The 16,567-nt window shown below is 45.7% G+C and overlaps 1 protein-coding gene across 1 annotated transcript; it reads right to left on the minus strand.

Moving 5' to 3' along the window:
• Positions 1–1,421: 1,421 nt before the first annotated feature.
• Positions 1,422–13,335, minus strand: rchy1 (ring finger and CHY zinc finger domain containing 1). The gene is made up of 8 exons (XM_058375434.1): positions 13,245–13,335; positions 12,356–12,475; positions 12,066–12,181; positions 11,849–11,927; positions 11,668–11,771; positions 2,931–2,960; positions 2,697–2,817; positions 1,422–2,278 (listed from the first exon to the last, which is right to left on the minus strand). Exons 1-8 carry the CDS (start codon positions 13,299–13,301, stop codon positions 2,180–2,182), a joined length of 726 nt encoding a protein of 241 aa, XP_058231417.1. The 5' UTR covers positions 13,302–13,335; the 3' UTR covers positions 1,422–2,179.
• Between the last annotated feature and the right edge of the window lie 3,232 nt (positions 13,336–16,567).

Below are 16,567 nucleotides of genomic sequence, written 5' to 3' on the forward strand. Positions count from 1 at the left end.
GACGCCACAGCAATAGATACTAATCAACCGTTAAATAACAAAGTAAAAAAGAAATTGGTCTATACAGTATTTCACACCTCACATGGAATAGTCCATTTTATTACGGTTACTTTTCTCAATAAAGACATTCTTGATGCCGTATGCAGCAAACTGCAATCTCCGGAGGACACAGCATCCGAAATGAGATGCAGAGAATATAGAAACACTGTATAACAGTGCGCTGTGTCACAGACTCTTATAGAGAACATGAATTACATTACATATAACAAAAAAAACACATTTACAGCTGTCTCACAAGTTTCCTTTCACTACAGAAAAAAAACCCACAGTCCACCCCGGGGATCTGGAATGAAGGCAAACTATAAATGGTTCTTCAAAAAGCTCACCAACTATGTTGAAGAATCAAAAGAATTTTCTTGAAAAGTCTGCCTTGAAAATGCATTTGTAAGGATGTCCACGACCAAATCGATTTCTTCTCCTCTGTCAGCCATTGTGAGTTAAAATATATATATATATGTGTGGTTTGGTTTGCTGCCTCTGACTACTCCAGTTATCCAGTCAAAGGACTGGAAATTGCTGGTGTAATCGTACGCCTGCTAGATGGCCTCAGTGACGCCAACTCCAAATCTGATTGGTTAATGGAACAGTTTCATTGCCACTTATTTTAAGCTCCGGGCGCCTGCACTATTGATTCTGAAGGCCTGAAGGCCGGGCAACACGTGATGTCATCCACTATCTGAAATATGAGTGGATAAATACTCAACATAAATATACACTACTGGAAGCAGCGCAACCAAGAGAAAAGCTATGAAATGTAGAGAATAGACTATTGGGAATAATTTAATACACATTCATGGAAAAATATATTAAATATATTAAAATGCAAGTCAGTGATTCAGATCACTGCTGTTGAGGCCAGCAGAGAAGGACTTACTGGACCTGACGGCCCACCCCTGTCATAAGCAGACCATGGACACAAACTATACAGACGTTTAACTATAATCACAAAACAAAACGAAAACTTAACAATGAATAAACGAACAGCGGGGAAGAGAAAAAGATGGCCACCATTTTGTGTGGCAGTCCTTGGTAGAGGTGGCTTGTTAGCATCTGGGCTAACACAGTAGACTATCCATCCATTGTCTATACCCGCTTTTTTCCTATTTCTTATCTGCTGGAGCCTATCCCAGCACACATTGGGTGAAAGGCAGGGGTACACCTGGACAGGTCACCCGTCCACCATAGGGCCACATATAGACAGACAACCACACACACACTCACACACACTCCTGTGGGCAATTTAGAATTACCAATCAACCTAATGTACATGTTTTTGGACTGTGGGAGGAAACCAGAGTAAGCTAATCAGGTTCTAATGCAAGTTTCCACTCACTCTAGAACTCAATAATGGGGAATTAAAATGAAAACAATATCTGCTTTATTTACATTGAATAATTTACAGACTGTGTGAAACAGCATGAATTCCTGTGGTTTTTTTTATTACTATTAATATTTATCCATACATGTCTTCATCTGTATTCACAAATGACATCAGACCTATAAGCTGAAAATAATCACACAAAGACAGGAAATATGGTGCGATGGCCAGCTTCTTAAACATTCTCAATTCAAGATCTTCCAAAAAGGACTGGGTTATGTTTAAAATGAAAAGGTTTAGGATGAAACACAGGTTCATGATGTACTTCAGGTACAGGCTGTTACTGAGCTATCGTCTTTATTTTGGGTCATGTCTGTCACTGAACTCACTGGAGATGAGTTTAGCTTTATCACAATGACTATACAGTTAGCTTAGGTTTCTGTTGTTTTTATGTTAGCTCATGCAGGAGATGTCTGAATCCTCCTCATGAATCATTTCCACAGCAGTTATACTGTATATCCAGCACACGCTGTAAATATTATTACTCAGCTCTACACCACATGCTCAGGATGACTGAACTGCTTTCACTCCAGATGTTCTGCACAAGGTAGGAGAGGGAGAGACAGACAGGCAGAGAGAGAGAGGAGATGGAAATAAACTCCGGCTGAACAGGACAACGTTTCAGATAACGATGAAGCCGGTTGTTAGTCAAATCGAGGAGGAAGGAAGAAGGGAACAGGAGATGATAAGCTGGATGAAAAGAGTGATGCATTTCAGTCTCAGTTTGATGATGATGATGATTCAGTCCTGTGAGGTGTTATAGGAGCCACAGCCGCTGCACTTCATCCCCAAGACGTGGAAGTCTACAGTACACCGATGCTGACAGTCATTACACAGGATCTACACACACACACACACACACACACACAAAGGGAGTGAAGGTCACTAAAGTGAACAGGTGATACGGTCTGATAGTTTGTGTAAAGACTCTAAAAAAAATCTAAACACATTTATAATCATCTTGTCCATCTTTCACCATGATCAGAGACATAAGACAGAATCCTCCTCTTCTTAAAGACGCTAATGATGTGTAAAAAGCACTTTTCTGCAGGCTCACAAGTTTGAGGGCGGTGGATTGAAGTGCCAGTGAGTCTGGATCACATCACAATGAAGACACATGCTGCCTCTTGTCACGGTTTGATCAATAAATGTTTAAAGCATTTTCAGGTTTCACTCACACTGATGGAGCAACAGGCTAAAAAACAGGCTAACACGCTAACGAGCTGCTAAACCTGCACCATTAACCATGAGCGAATACCTTTACTTTCCGGTTCTTGAACTCTGGTGGCATAGGGGACTGAGCGATCTCTATATCCCGCTCCTCCCAGTACTCCTCCATATTTAACGCCGAGTGCATGCAAAGAGGACACCGATAGGCACTGAAACACACACACACACACACACACACACACACGTGACGGTTTTCATCTGGTAACAGTATTATGATATATTACTGCAGTATAAACCAGTAACACAATCACACTGGACTCACCCGTTTTTGCACATCAGCTCAAAGCATGTCCTACAAACACACACACACACACACACACACACGCTCATGTAGAAGTGTACAATCACACAGGTGTTAGATAAAAACTAAATGCAAAATATGTTCTTTACAAAAATCACCATAAACAAGCATGTATGTATGTGTGTGAGAGAGAGAGAGAGAGAGGGGGGGAAAGGGAAGGAGGGAGAGGGAGAGAGAGAAACTGAAACTTGTTCAGTGTGAGAGAATTATGGGTAAAGATGAGTGATAAAGCAGAAAGTGTGTGTGTGCGTGCGTGTAAGAAGGGTGAGAGAGGGAAGGAGAGAGAGAGAGAGAGAGAGAGAGAGAGAGAGAAGGAGGGGGGGAGGGAGAGAGAGAGAGAGAGAAACTGAAACTTGTTCAGTGTAAGAGAACTATGGGTAAAGATGAGTAATAAAGCAGAAAGTGTGTGTGTGAGAGAGAGAGAGAGAGAGAGAGAGAGAGTGAAAGGGAGGGAAGGAGGGAGGGAGAAAGAGGGAGGAGGGAAGGAGAGAGAGAGAGAGAGAGAGTCACTTTACATGACTCAGAGATCAAAGTCATGCTATACACAGATGACCTGGTCCTGCTGTCCCCCAGTGTTCAGGGTCTACAGCAGAACCTGGACCTGCTGCAGCAGTACTGTCAGACCTGGGCCCTGACCATCAAACTCAAAAAGACCAAAACTATTATCTTTCAGAAAAGATCCAGATGTCACGGAAACACAACACAGTTCACCATAGGAACACACAAAATAGAAAACTGTAAAGAGTACAGCTACTTAGGAAACGGAGTTCCACAGGAAGTTCCAGCAGTGAATGAGCTGACCGAGATCGCATGCAGGGCGTTCTACACCATCAAAAAACAAATTCAGATCCACATCCCAATTCCAATACAATCCAATTCAATCCGGATCAAATTATTCTAATATCACAATGCTAACAGTGTTAATCGTGCTAGCAGTGCTATAGGCAGCACACACGTGGAGCATGCTGGAGAGGAAAACACGTTCATCATCTCGGAGCACAACGTGAGAAAGGCATTCAGGAGAGTGAACACCAGGAAGGCAGCAGGACCAGATGGCATCACAGGTCGGGTCCTGAAGGCCTGTGCTGACCAGCTTGCTCCTGTGTACACAGATCTTCAACCTCTCCCTGGATCAGTCTATAATCCCGACGTGCTTCAAACGGTCCACCATTGTTCTGGTCCCCAAGAAACCCCAGCCCGCCTGCCTGAACGACTACCGTCCAGTGGCCCTGACCTCAGTAGTGATGAAGTGCTTCGAAAGACTCATCAGAGACTTCATCACTTCTTCCCTACCTGACACCCTGGACCCGCTACAGTTCACGTACCGTCCCAACCGATCTACTGAGGACGCCATCGCACACCTCCATCATGCAGCCCTGAGCCATCTGGACAGCAGAAGGGGGAATTATGTCAAAATGCTGTTTGTTGACTACAGTTCAGCGTTTAACACCATAATTCCCTCCATACTCACCACTAAGTTGGAGATCCTGGGCCATCCTTAGCCTATCCCTGTGTCAGTGGATCTCCAACTTCCTGCGAGACAGACCTCAGGAGGTACGGTTGGGCAACCATGTCTCACCCTCACTCACCCTCAGCACTGGAGCCCCCCAGGGTTGTGTTCTGAGCCCCCTGCTGTACTCTCTGTATACCTACGACTGTGTGGCCACTTCCAGCTCCACCAACATCGTGAAGTTTGTGGACGATACTGTGGTGGTGGGCCTGATCTCCAATAACGACGAGACGGCCTATCTAGAGGAGGTTAAAAACCTGGAGACATGGTGCCAGGTCAACAATCTCCTCCTGAACGTCAGCAAGACTAAGGAGCTGATAGTGGACTTCAGCACCAAGCAGGAGAGGAATTACCAGCCCCTCACCATCAACGGGTCCCCAGTGGAGAGAGTGGACAGTTTCCAGTACCTAGGTGTTTACATCACGCAGGACCTGACATGGTCCTGTCACGTTAATACCCTGGTGAAGAAGGCCTGACAGCATCTTTATCATCTCAGACACCTGAAGGACTTTAAACTGCCCTCAAAAGTGCTAAAGACATTCTACACCTGCACCATTGAGAGCATCCTGATGGGAAGTATCACAGCTTGGTTTGGAAACAGCACCAAGCAGGACAGGTAAACTCTCCAGAGGGTGGTGCGATCAGCCGAGCGTACCATCCACACCGAGCTTCCTGACCTGGACACAATATACAGCAAGCGGGGCTGGACCAAGGCCAGGAAGATAATGAAGGACCTCAGTCATCCCAACAATGGACTCTTCTCACTATTGCGGTCAGGGAAACGTTTCCGTTCCTTGAAGGCAAACACAGAGAGAATGAGGAGGAGCTTCTTCCCGCAGGCCATTCGGGCCCTCAACCAGAACACCTAGTACCAGGACTTTCTAGACTTACCCCACACATGAACATTACATTCTACCTCAGCTGATTGTTGCACACACAAATTGCACTGCTTGTATACTCTGCACTACTCTGCACACACAATAACCACACCCACTGCACATCTGTGTGTGCGTACTGCACCGACACTTTACATACCGCGTTACTGATTGTCATTACAATTATATACACACACACACATATATTTGTATATGTATGTCCAATACACAATCGGCTTTACATAACTATTGGTGTTTTTCATAATTTATCATGTCTTTAATCTCTACTAAGATAGTTTTTATTCTTCCTATTTTTCCATATATATTTTTATTACCTATATCCCTATACTTTTCTTGTTCACACACTTTACTTTATATTCTTCTTAAAATGTAGGACAGTCGTAATAAACATTTCACTACATATCGTACCATATATGATTTTGTATGTGACAAATAAAATTTGAATTTGAAATCAATAATTCAACCTATTCTGCTGTATGGGAGTGAGGGGCCACTGACACACCAAAACTTTACACAATGGGATAAACACCCAGCTGAAATCATCCACACACAATTCTGTAAATCCATTCTACAAATCCACAGGAACACCACAAATACCGGCTGCCGAGACGAATCAGGCCGATTCCCACGGCTGCTCCAAATTCAGAAAAGATCCATCAAATATCATCTCCACCTAAAACACAGTGACCCCCAGAGCTCTCACTACAAACACAGTGACCCTCAGAGCTCTCACTACAAACACAGTGACCCCCAGAGCTCTCACTACAGTGACCCCCAGAGCTCTCACTACAAACACAGTGACCCCCAGAGCTCTCACTACAGTGACCCTCAGAGCTCTCACTACAAACACAGTGACCCCCAGAGCTCTCACTACAAACACAGTGACCCTCAGAGCTCTCTCTACAAACACAGTGACCCTCAGAGCTCTCTCTACAAACACAGTGACCCTCAGAGCTCTCACTACAAACACAGTGACCCTCAGAGCTCTCACTACAAACACAGTGACCCCCAGAGCTCTCACTACAAACACAGTGACCCCCAGAGCTCTCACTACAAACACAGTGACCCTCAGAGCTCTCACTACAAACACAGTGACCCTCAGAGCTCTCACTACAAACACAGTGACCCTCAGAGCTCTCACTACAAACACAGTGACCCTCAGAGCTCTCTCTACAAACACAGTGACCCCCAGAGCTCTCACTACAAACACAGTGACCCTCAGAGCTCTCACTACAAACACAGTGACCCCCAGAGCTCTCACTACAAACACAGTGACCCCCAGAGCTCTCACTACAAACACAGTGACCCTCAGAGCTCTCACTACAAACACAGTGACCCTCAGAGCTCTCTCTACAAACACAGTGACCCTCAGAGCTATCACTACAGTGACCCTCAGAGCTCTCACTACAAACACAGTGACCCCCAGAGCTATCACTACAGTGACCCTCAGAGCTCTCACTACAAACACAGTGACCCTCAGAGCTATCACTACAAACACAGTGACCCTCAGAGCTCTCACTACAAACACAGTGACCCTCAGAGCTCTCACTACAAACACAGTGACCCCCAGAGCTCTCACTACAAACACAGTGACCCCCAGAGCTCTCACTACAAACACAGTGACCCCCAGAGCTCTCACTACAAACACAGTGACCCCCAGAGCTCTCACTACAAACACAGTGACCCCCAGAGCTCTCACTACAAACACAGTGACCCCCAGAGCTCTCACTACAAACACAGTGACCCCCAGAGCTCTCACTACAAACACAGTGACCCCCAGAGCTCTCACTACAAACACAGTGACCCCCAGAGCTCTCACTACAAACAGTGACCCCCAGAGCTCTCACTACAAACACAGTGACCCCCAGAGCTATCACTACAAACAGTGACCCCCAGAGCTCTCACTACAAACACAGTGACCCTCAGAGCTATCACTACAAACACAGTGACCCCCAGAGCTCTCACTACAAACACAGTGACCCCCAGAGCTCTCACTACAAACACAGTGACCCCCAGAGCTATCACTACAGTGACCCTCAGAGCTCTCACTACAAACACAGTGACCCCCAGAGCTCTCACTACAAACACAGTGACCCTCAGAGCTATCACTACAAACACAGTGACCCTCAGAGCTATCACTGCAAACACAGTGACCCTCAGAGCTCTCACTACAAACACAGTGACCCCCAGAGCTATCACTACAGTGACCCTCAGAGCTCTCACTACAAACACAGTGACCCTCAGAGCTATCACTACAAACACAGTGACCCTCAGAGCTATCACTGCAAACACAGTGACCCCCAGAGCTCTCACTACAAACACAGTGACCCCCAGAGCTCTCACTACAAACAAACACAGTGACCCCCAGAGCTCTCACTACAAACACAGTGACCCTCAGAGCTCTCACTACAAACACAGTGACCCCCAGAGCTCTCACTACAAACACAGTGACCCTCAGAGCTCTCACTACAGTGACCCTCAGAGCTCTCACTACAAACACAGTGACCCCCAGAGCTCTCACTACAGTGACCCTCAGAGCTCTCACTACAAACACAGTGACCCTCAGAGCTCTCACTACAAACACAGTGACCCCCAGAGCTCTCACTACAAACACAGTGACCCCCAGAGCTCTCACTACAAACACAGTGACCCCCAGAGCTCTCACTACAAACACAGTGACCCCCAGAGCTCTCACTACAAACACAGTGACCCCCAGAGCTCTCACTACAAACACAGTGACCCCCAGAGCTCTCACTACAAACACAGTGACCCCCAGAGCTCTCACTACAAACACAGTGACCCCCAGAGCTCTCACTACAAACACAGTGACCCCCAGAGCTCTCACTACAAACACAGTGACCCCCAGAGCTCTCACTACAAACACAGTGACCCCCAGAGCTATCACTACAAACACAGTGACCCCCAGAGCTATCACTACAAACACAGTGACCCCCAGAGCTCTCACTACAAACACAGTGACCCCCAGAGCTATCACTACAGTGACCCTCAGAGCTCTCACTACAAACACAGTGACCCCCAGAGCTCTCACTACAAACACAGTGACCCTCAGAGCTCTCACTACAGTGACCCCCAGAGCTCTCACTACAAACACAGTGACCCTCAGAGCTCTCACTACAAACACAGTGACCCCCAGAGCTCTCACTACAAACACAGTGACCCCCAGAGCTCTCACTACAAACACAGTGACCCCCAGAGCTCTCACTACAAACACAGTGACCCCCAGAGCTCTCACTACAAACACAGTGACCCCCAGAGCTCTCACTACAAACACAGTGACCCCCAGAGCTCTCACTACAAACACAGTGACCCCCAGAGCTCTCACTACAAACACAGTGACCCCCAGAGCTCTCACTACAAACACAGTGACCCCCAGAGCTCTCACTACAAACACAGTGACCCCCAGAGCTCTCACTACAAACACAGTGACCCCCAGAGCTCTCACTACAAACACAGTGACCCCCAGAGCTCTCACTACAAACACAGTGACCCCCAGAGCTCTCACTACAAACACAGTGACCCCCAGAGCTCTCACTACAAACACAGTGACCCCCAGAGCTCTCACTACAAACACAGTGACCCCCAGAGCTCTCACTACAAACACAGTGACCCCCAGAGCTCTCACTACAAACACAGTGACCCCCAGAGCTCTCACTACAAACACAGTGACCCCCAGAGCTATCACTACAAACACAGTGACCCCCAGAGCTCTCACTACAAACACAGTGACCCCCAGAGCTATCACTACAAACACAGTGACCCTCAGAGCTCTCACTACAGTGACCCCCAGAGCTCTCACTACAAACACAGTGACCCCCAGAGCTCTCACTACAAACACAGTGACCCTCAGAGCTCTCACTACAGTGACCCCCAGAGCTCTCACTACAAACACAGTGACCCTCAGAGCTATCACTACAAACACAGTGACCCCCAGAGCTCTCACTACAAACACAGTGACCCCCAGAGCTATCACTACAAACACAGTGACCCCCAGAGCTCTCACTACAAACACAGTGACCCCCAGAGCTCTCACTACAGTGACCCCCAGAGCTCTCACTACAAACACAGTGACCCCCAGAGCTCTCACTACAAACACAGTGACCCCCAGAGCTCTCACTACAAACACAGTGACCCCCAGAGCTCTCACTACAAACACAGTGACCCTCAGAGCTCTCACTACAAACACAGTGACCCCCAGAGCTCTCACTACAAACACAGTGACCCCCAGAGCTCTCACTACAAACACAGTGACCCCCAGAGCTCTCACTACAAACACAGTGACCCCCAGAGCTCTCACTACAAACACAGTGACCCTCAGAGCTCTCACTACAAACACAGTGACCCTCAGAGCTATCACTACAAACACAGTGACCCCCAGAGCTCTCACTACAAACACAGTGACCCCCAGAGCTCTCACTACAGTGACCCTCAGAGCTCTCACTACAAACACAGTGACCCCCAGAGCTCTCACTACAGTGACCCCCAGAGCTCTCACTACAAACACAGTGACCCTCAGAGCTCTCACTACAGTGACCCTCAGAGCTCTCACTACAAACACAGTGACCCCCAGAGCTCTCACTACAAACACAGTGACCCCCAGAGCTCTCACTACAAACACAGTGACCCCCAGAGCTCTCACTACAAACACAGTGACCCCCAGAGCTCTCACTACAAACACAGTGACCCCCAGAGCTCTCACTACAAACACAGTGACCCTCAGAGCTCTCACTACAAACACAGTGACCCCCAGAGCTCTCACTACAGTGACCCTCAGAGCTCTCACTACAAACACAGTGACCCCCAGAGCTCTCACTACAAACACAGTGACCCCCAGAGCTCTCACTACAAACACAGTGACCCTCAGAGCTCTCACTACAAACACAGTGACCCCCAGAGCTCTCACTACAAACACAGTGACCCCCAGAGCTCTCACTACAAACACAGTGACCCTCAGAGCTCTCACTACAGTGACCCCCAGAGCTCTCACTACAAACACAGTGACCCCCAGAGCTCTCACTACAAACACAGTGACCCCCAGAGCTCTCACTACAAACACAGTGACCCCCAGAGCTCTCACTACAAACACAGTGACCCCCAGAGCTCTCACTACAAACACAGTGACCCCCAGAGCTCTCACTACAAACACAGTGACCCTCAGAGCTCTCACTACAGTGACCCCCAGAGCTCTCACTACAAACACAGTGACCCCCAGAGCTCTCACTACAAACACAGTGACCCCCAGAGCTCTCACTACAAACACAGTGACCCCCAGAGCTCTCACTACAAACACAGTGACCCCCAGAGCTCTCACTACAAACACAGTGACCCCCAGAGCTCTCACTACAAACACAGTGACCCTCAGAGCTATCACTACAAACACAGTGACCCCCAGAGCTCTCACTACAAACACAGTGACCCCCAGAGCTCTCACTACAAACACAGTGACCCCCAGAGCTCTCACTACAAACACAGTGACCCCCAGAGCTATCACTACAGTGACCCTCAGAGCTCTCACTACAAACACAGTGACCCCCAGAGCTCTCACTACAGTGACCCTCAGAGCTCTCACTACAGTGACCCTCAGAGCTCTCACTACAAACACAGTGACCCTCAGAGCTCTCACTACAAACACAGTGACCCCCAGAGCTCTCACTACAAACACAGTGACCCCCAGAGCTCTCACTACAAACACAGTGACCCTCAGAGCTATCACTACAAACACAGTGACCCCCAGAGCTCTCACTACAAACACAGTGACCCTCAGAGCTATCACTACAAACACAGTGACCCCCAGAGCTCTCACTACAAACACAGTGACCCTCAGAGCTCTCACTACAAACACAGTGACCCTCAGAGCTCTCACTACAAACACAGTGACCCTCAGAGCTCTCACTACAAACACAGTGACCCTCAGAGCTCTCACTACAAACACAGTGACCCTCAGAGCTGTCACTACAAACACAGTGACCCTCAGAGCTCTCACTACAAACACAGTGACCCTCAGAGCTCTCACTACAAACACAGTGACCCTCAGAGCTCTCACTACAAACACAGTGACCCCCAGAGCTCTCACTACAAACACAGTGACCCCCAGAGCTATCACTACAAACACAGTGACCCCCAGAGCTCTCACTACAAACACAGTGACCCTCAGAGCTCTCACTACTGAACTGAAACTTGTTCAGTATGAGAGAATTATGGGTAAGATGAGTGATAAAACAGTAAGTGTGTGTGAGTGTGTGTGTGTGTGTTAATGTGTTGAATGCACACTGACTTGTGCAGCAGGTGACCACAGGGCATGACATGAGCTCCGATCCTGGACGTGTGAATGTCCTCCATACACACAGGGCAGTCCTGCCTCGACACATTCTCGACACACTGACGACAGAAACAGCGGTCAGCGAGTGTTTACTCGATATCTAACACAGTGGACAAGGATCAGAAGCTTTTCCTACCTTGTGCTTGCCCTGGAGATCGTTGGCTAAACACAGATTACACTTCTCACAGTGGAAGAACTTCTCCCTCGGGCCGATCCTACAGCCAAGAGACAGGGGGAAAGTTAGCGGGATGATCTTTAAGCTCAAAATGCACTTGAGCTAGTGAAGTGTGTGTGTGTGTGTGTGTTTCAGTGCCTAACGCTAACACACAGTGCCGCGTCAGAGCTCCTCTCACCTGCAGATGCCACACGGCTGACAGTGGAACTGCTTCCTGTCTCGATCATAGAGGTGACAGATCTGGCAGTAATACTCGCTGAACGTCACTCCACAGCCTCCACACACCTGCTGAGCCTGGACAACACACACACACACACACACACACACACACACACACACACACCTACTGAGCCTGGACAACACACACACACCTGTGTCTCAGCTTCATCACGGTTCACAGGCAACAGCAGGAGCTACTGTACACATGCAGTGATCCGCTGCCTCTACACCTCAGACTCTGAGCTTCACCTCTTGCACGCAGTCGCACACGGCACACTTCACCTCCTTCACCCCAAAACGGTCCAGTGTGTGACTCTCCACATCGTCATGGCACAGCCGACACACATAGAACTTCTTACAGCATGGAGCCTGAGAAACACACACACACACACAGAAAGAGAGAGAGACAGACAGGAAAGACAGAGAGAGAGAGACAGAGAGAGAGAAACACACAGACAGAGAGAGAGAGAGACACACACAGACAGAGAGAGAGAGAGAGACACACACAGACAGAGAGAGAGACACACACACAGACAGAGAGAGAGACACACACACAGACAGAGAGAGAGACACACACACAGACAGAGAGAGAGACACACACACAGACAGAGAGAGAGACACACACAGACAGAGAGAGAGACACACACAGACAGAGAGAGAGAGAGAGACACAGACAGAGAGAGAGAGAGAGAGAGACACACACACAGACAGAGAGAGAGAGAGAGAGACACACACACAGACAGAGAGAGAGAGAGAGACAGAGAGAGAATGTGTATTAGTTTGTTCTCTAATTCTTCATCGTCTTGTTAACGTTATTAATCGCGAACATAATCAAACCTGTTTAAAACCCCAACGGAAGAAAATTACTGTTTATTAATATCATTAAATCAGTTTTAAATTAATTCTATAATAAATAAAAAGAGAAATAAAGCCCGCAGTAAACAGCGCTAATGTAAACAAGCGAGCTAACACTAACCAGGCTAAAAGTTCTCCTAGCTCATTTACTCCTGCACTGCGTTTATACACACACACACACACACACACACACACACACACACACACACACACACACACACACACACACACACACGTGTGATATTTATTCAGAGAGAGTGAGTTTAAATAAAACAGAACTTACTTTTAATAAACACTTGCGGACATAGTGTTGACATCCCGCTGCTGCGACGGCCGCCATCTTTCATTCAAACCCGCCCAACTTTATTCAGCTGCAGTCTCACAGACACACTGTGGGTCAGTTCAACTGCATTCACAACAGAGATATCATAAAAACCTGCATTTAAATAAATATAATATAAATCCAATTCTACATTCATTTCACATGCGATATATATATATATATGACAGACAATTGTGTGAATATGTGGAATGCATCACGTGATGTATATTTGTCTTTTCATATTATTTGCATAATTACCATTATAATAATGTTTTAGCTAGACCTTCATATTTTTACTTTAATTTTTTAATTGTTACAATTGTTTTCAGCCTTCATACAGGTGCATCTCAAAAATAAAAAAGAGAATATCCTGAAAAATTTTTCAATATTTAGTGCAAGTTACTTCAGAAAATGAAAAGTTTGTATTTTCTAGACTCATTACATGTACACTAAAATGTTTCAAGCGTATAATTTTGATCATTGTGACCTTCAGCTCATAAACTCTCTCAAAACATTCGAATACTTCATTTCTACTTTGAGCAAATTGCTTTTTATTCAGTATAAATATATAAAAATATTTAATGAAATATTTAAATGAAAAACTGATTATTGACCTATTCACACCATCTCTTGTGTGAGATGGTGTGAAGGTCTCCATCTCTTGTTCTACTGTGTCTGTATTTACCTCAGTCTGATTTTCAGACTGATTTTGAAATTCATCTTCAAGTTAAGGAGTTCAGTCGCTATCAGTGTCATCTAATTTTATGAGCTGGTTGGTCGCTAGCATTTATGTAATTTAGCAGAAGCCCTTATCAAGAGCAATGTACAAAGGTGGTTCGAAGCTACTCCTAACCCCAGAGACTCGAGTCACAGTGTGATCATCTGACCCAAACTGGAGGAATGCACAGGACAATTCTCTGAAGCTGAAAATCTCTGTGTGTAGATTTTTCACAGGATACAGATGAATATACATCACAGATTTATGTAAACAACAGAAGGGATGCAACAATACAGTTAACCCACGGTTCAATACATACCGAGGTTTTTACCCACACTTTTCAGTTCGGTTCGGTTGGCTTGGCAAAATAAAGTTTTTTTCCATTATTCTTTGTTTAGGAGACAGGAACAGTAAGTATGCTATGAAGAAAAAAACTGGTTTTAGTTGCAATTCTCTTTATTTTACTTAAATGCAAAAATCAACTAACACAATGAAAGTGTATTGAAAATAGGGAGATGTTAAAATTAGCGCTTGTATGACTTTATTACAGGAAACGGGTTTGGAGGACAGCGCTCTTTATTCCCAATCCGCTCTGTAATGACCAGTCACTGTGAGATAACTCTCTGTAATGACCAGTCACCCCCGAGCTCCAGCTATCTCTTATTAGAGCAAGACTTTGTGCTTTAACCAAAGCGTTTTCAATTTTTTTGTGTGTTTTTTTTGTAGAGGTCAGGAAAAAAGGCTCCCGCTTCCACACAGTGATATCTCTGGGTGATGGAGCTGTAGATGTGTGGTCATGTTGAAGTATTTCCATGTCCGTATCTAGCTCGTGTGGAACACTGCTTAAACACAGTCATGTTTTGTTTAGTGTTTTTGTTTCATCAGCATCATGGTCAACAACAAATGTCCCCACACCACAGATCTGAATCCCAGAGCTGCTTCCTCGTGTTCCTGTCTCACTTCACCTCTCTCCAGGGTTAGAGTGAAATCTGACACCAGCATCACAAACATTGTTACCGCCCCTAAGTTTAGCGCTCACTGATTGGATATTTACTCATGGGGAGGCGTGTCTGTCTCAGCACGTAGACATACAGTACAGGCAAACACACACAGGAGGTACAGAGAGTAATAAACACACAGGAGGTACAGAGAGTAATAAACACACAGGAGGTACAGAGAGTAATAAACACACAGGAGGTACAGAGAGTAATAAACACACACAGGAGGTACAGAGAGTAATAAACACACACAGGAGGTACAGAGAGTAATAAACACACACAGGAGGTACAGAGAGTAATAAACACACACAGGAGGTACAGAGAGTAATAAACACACAGGAGGTACAGAGAGTAATAAACACACACAGGAGGTACAGAGAGTAATAAACACACACAGGAGGTACAGAGAGTAATAAACACACAGGAGGTACAGAGAGTAATAAACACACAGGAGGTACAGAGAGTAATAAACACACACAGGAGGTACAGAGAGTAATAAACACACACAGGAGGTATAGAGAGTAATAAACACACACAGGAGGTACAGAGAGTAATAAACACAAACAGGAGGTACAGAGAGTAATAAACACACACAGGAGGTACAGAGAGTAATAAACACACAGGAGGTACAGAGAGTAATAAACACACACAGGAGGTACAGAGAGTAATAAACACACACAGGAGGTACAGAGAGTAATAAACACACACAGGAGGTACAGAGAGTAATAAACACACAGGAGGTACAGAGAGTAATAAACACACACAGGAGGTACAGAGAGTAATAAACACACACAGGAGGTACAGAGAGTAATAAACACACACAGGAGGTACAGAGAGTAATAAACACACACAGGAGGTACAGAGAGTAATAAACACACACAGGAGGTACAGAGAGTAATAAACACACAGGAGGTACAGAGAGTAATAAACACACAGGAGGTATAGAGAGTAATAAACACACAGGAGGTACAGAGAGTAATAGAGCGCATGAAGGAAAAAAAAGCCAAAATATTTTTTTAAACACATGGTTATGATAGCTTTAAAGACAAAACTGAAAAACCGCGGTTCACATACGCGTATTGAACCGTGGAGGTCGTACCGAACGCTTCAATATTATACTGAGTATTGTGGCATCCCTAGTAAACACTATCTGATGACGTCACTGGGTGTTGGGAAATGAAAGTGAAATGTTCAAGCCAAGGAAAAGTAAAGAGCTAAGGTAAGTTAAAACACACACACACACACACACACACACACACACACAGAGTCAACTATATTCTGTTAACAAATAATTGAGCTAATTTGAATAAATCTACTATATAAAACAGAGAGAGTACAGTTAACAGATTCATATCACAGTTCCAGATTTCTGTCACTGCACTAGTACCAGCGCTACTGTTTCTTCATTTGAATGCAGAACCTGTGGTTCCATCGCTTGTATATGTAATATTCAATCTGTAAAAAAAAAAAAACAACATAAAAAATCGTAATATCGTTACAGTATTAGGACTATATAAAGGTATTTATGGTTACAATAACATCTGTTTCAAACTGACACACTCGATATC

This window comes from Hemibagrus wyckioides, linkage group LG22, assembly GCF_019097595.1.
Source record: "Hemibagrus wyckioides isolate EC202008001 linkage group LG22, SWU_Hwy_1.0, whole genome shotgun sequence".
NCBI classification, from domain to species: domain Eukaryota; kingdom Metazoa; phylum Chordata; class Actinopteri; order Siluriformes; family Bagridae; genus Hemibagrus; species Hemibagrus wyckioides.

Bases quoted from the DNA above. Each gene is read 5' to 3' on its own strand.
- rchy1 (XM_058375434.1), bottom strand. From the start codon at position 13,301: ATGGCGGCCGTCGCAGCAGCGGGATGTCAACACTATGTCCGCAAGTGT. The intron at 11,772-11,848 runs GTAGGAAAAGCT...TTCTGTCGTCAG, and splicing joins ATCTCCAGGGCAAGCACAAG to TGTGTCGAGAATGTGTCGAG. The intron at 2,818-2,930 runs GTGAGTCCAGTG...TGTGTGTTTCAG, and splicing joins GAGCTGATGTGCAAAAACGG to TGCCTATCGGTGTCCTCTTT.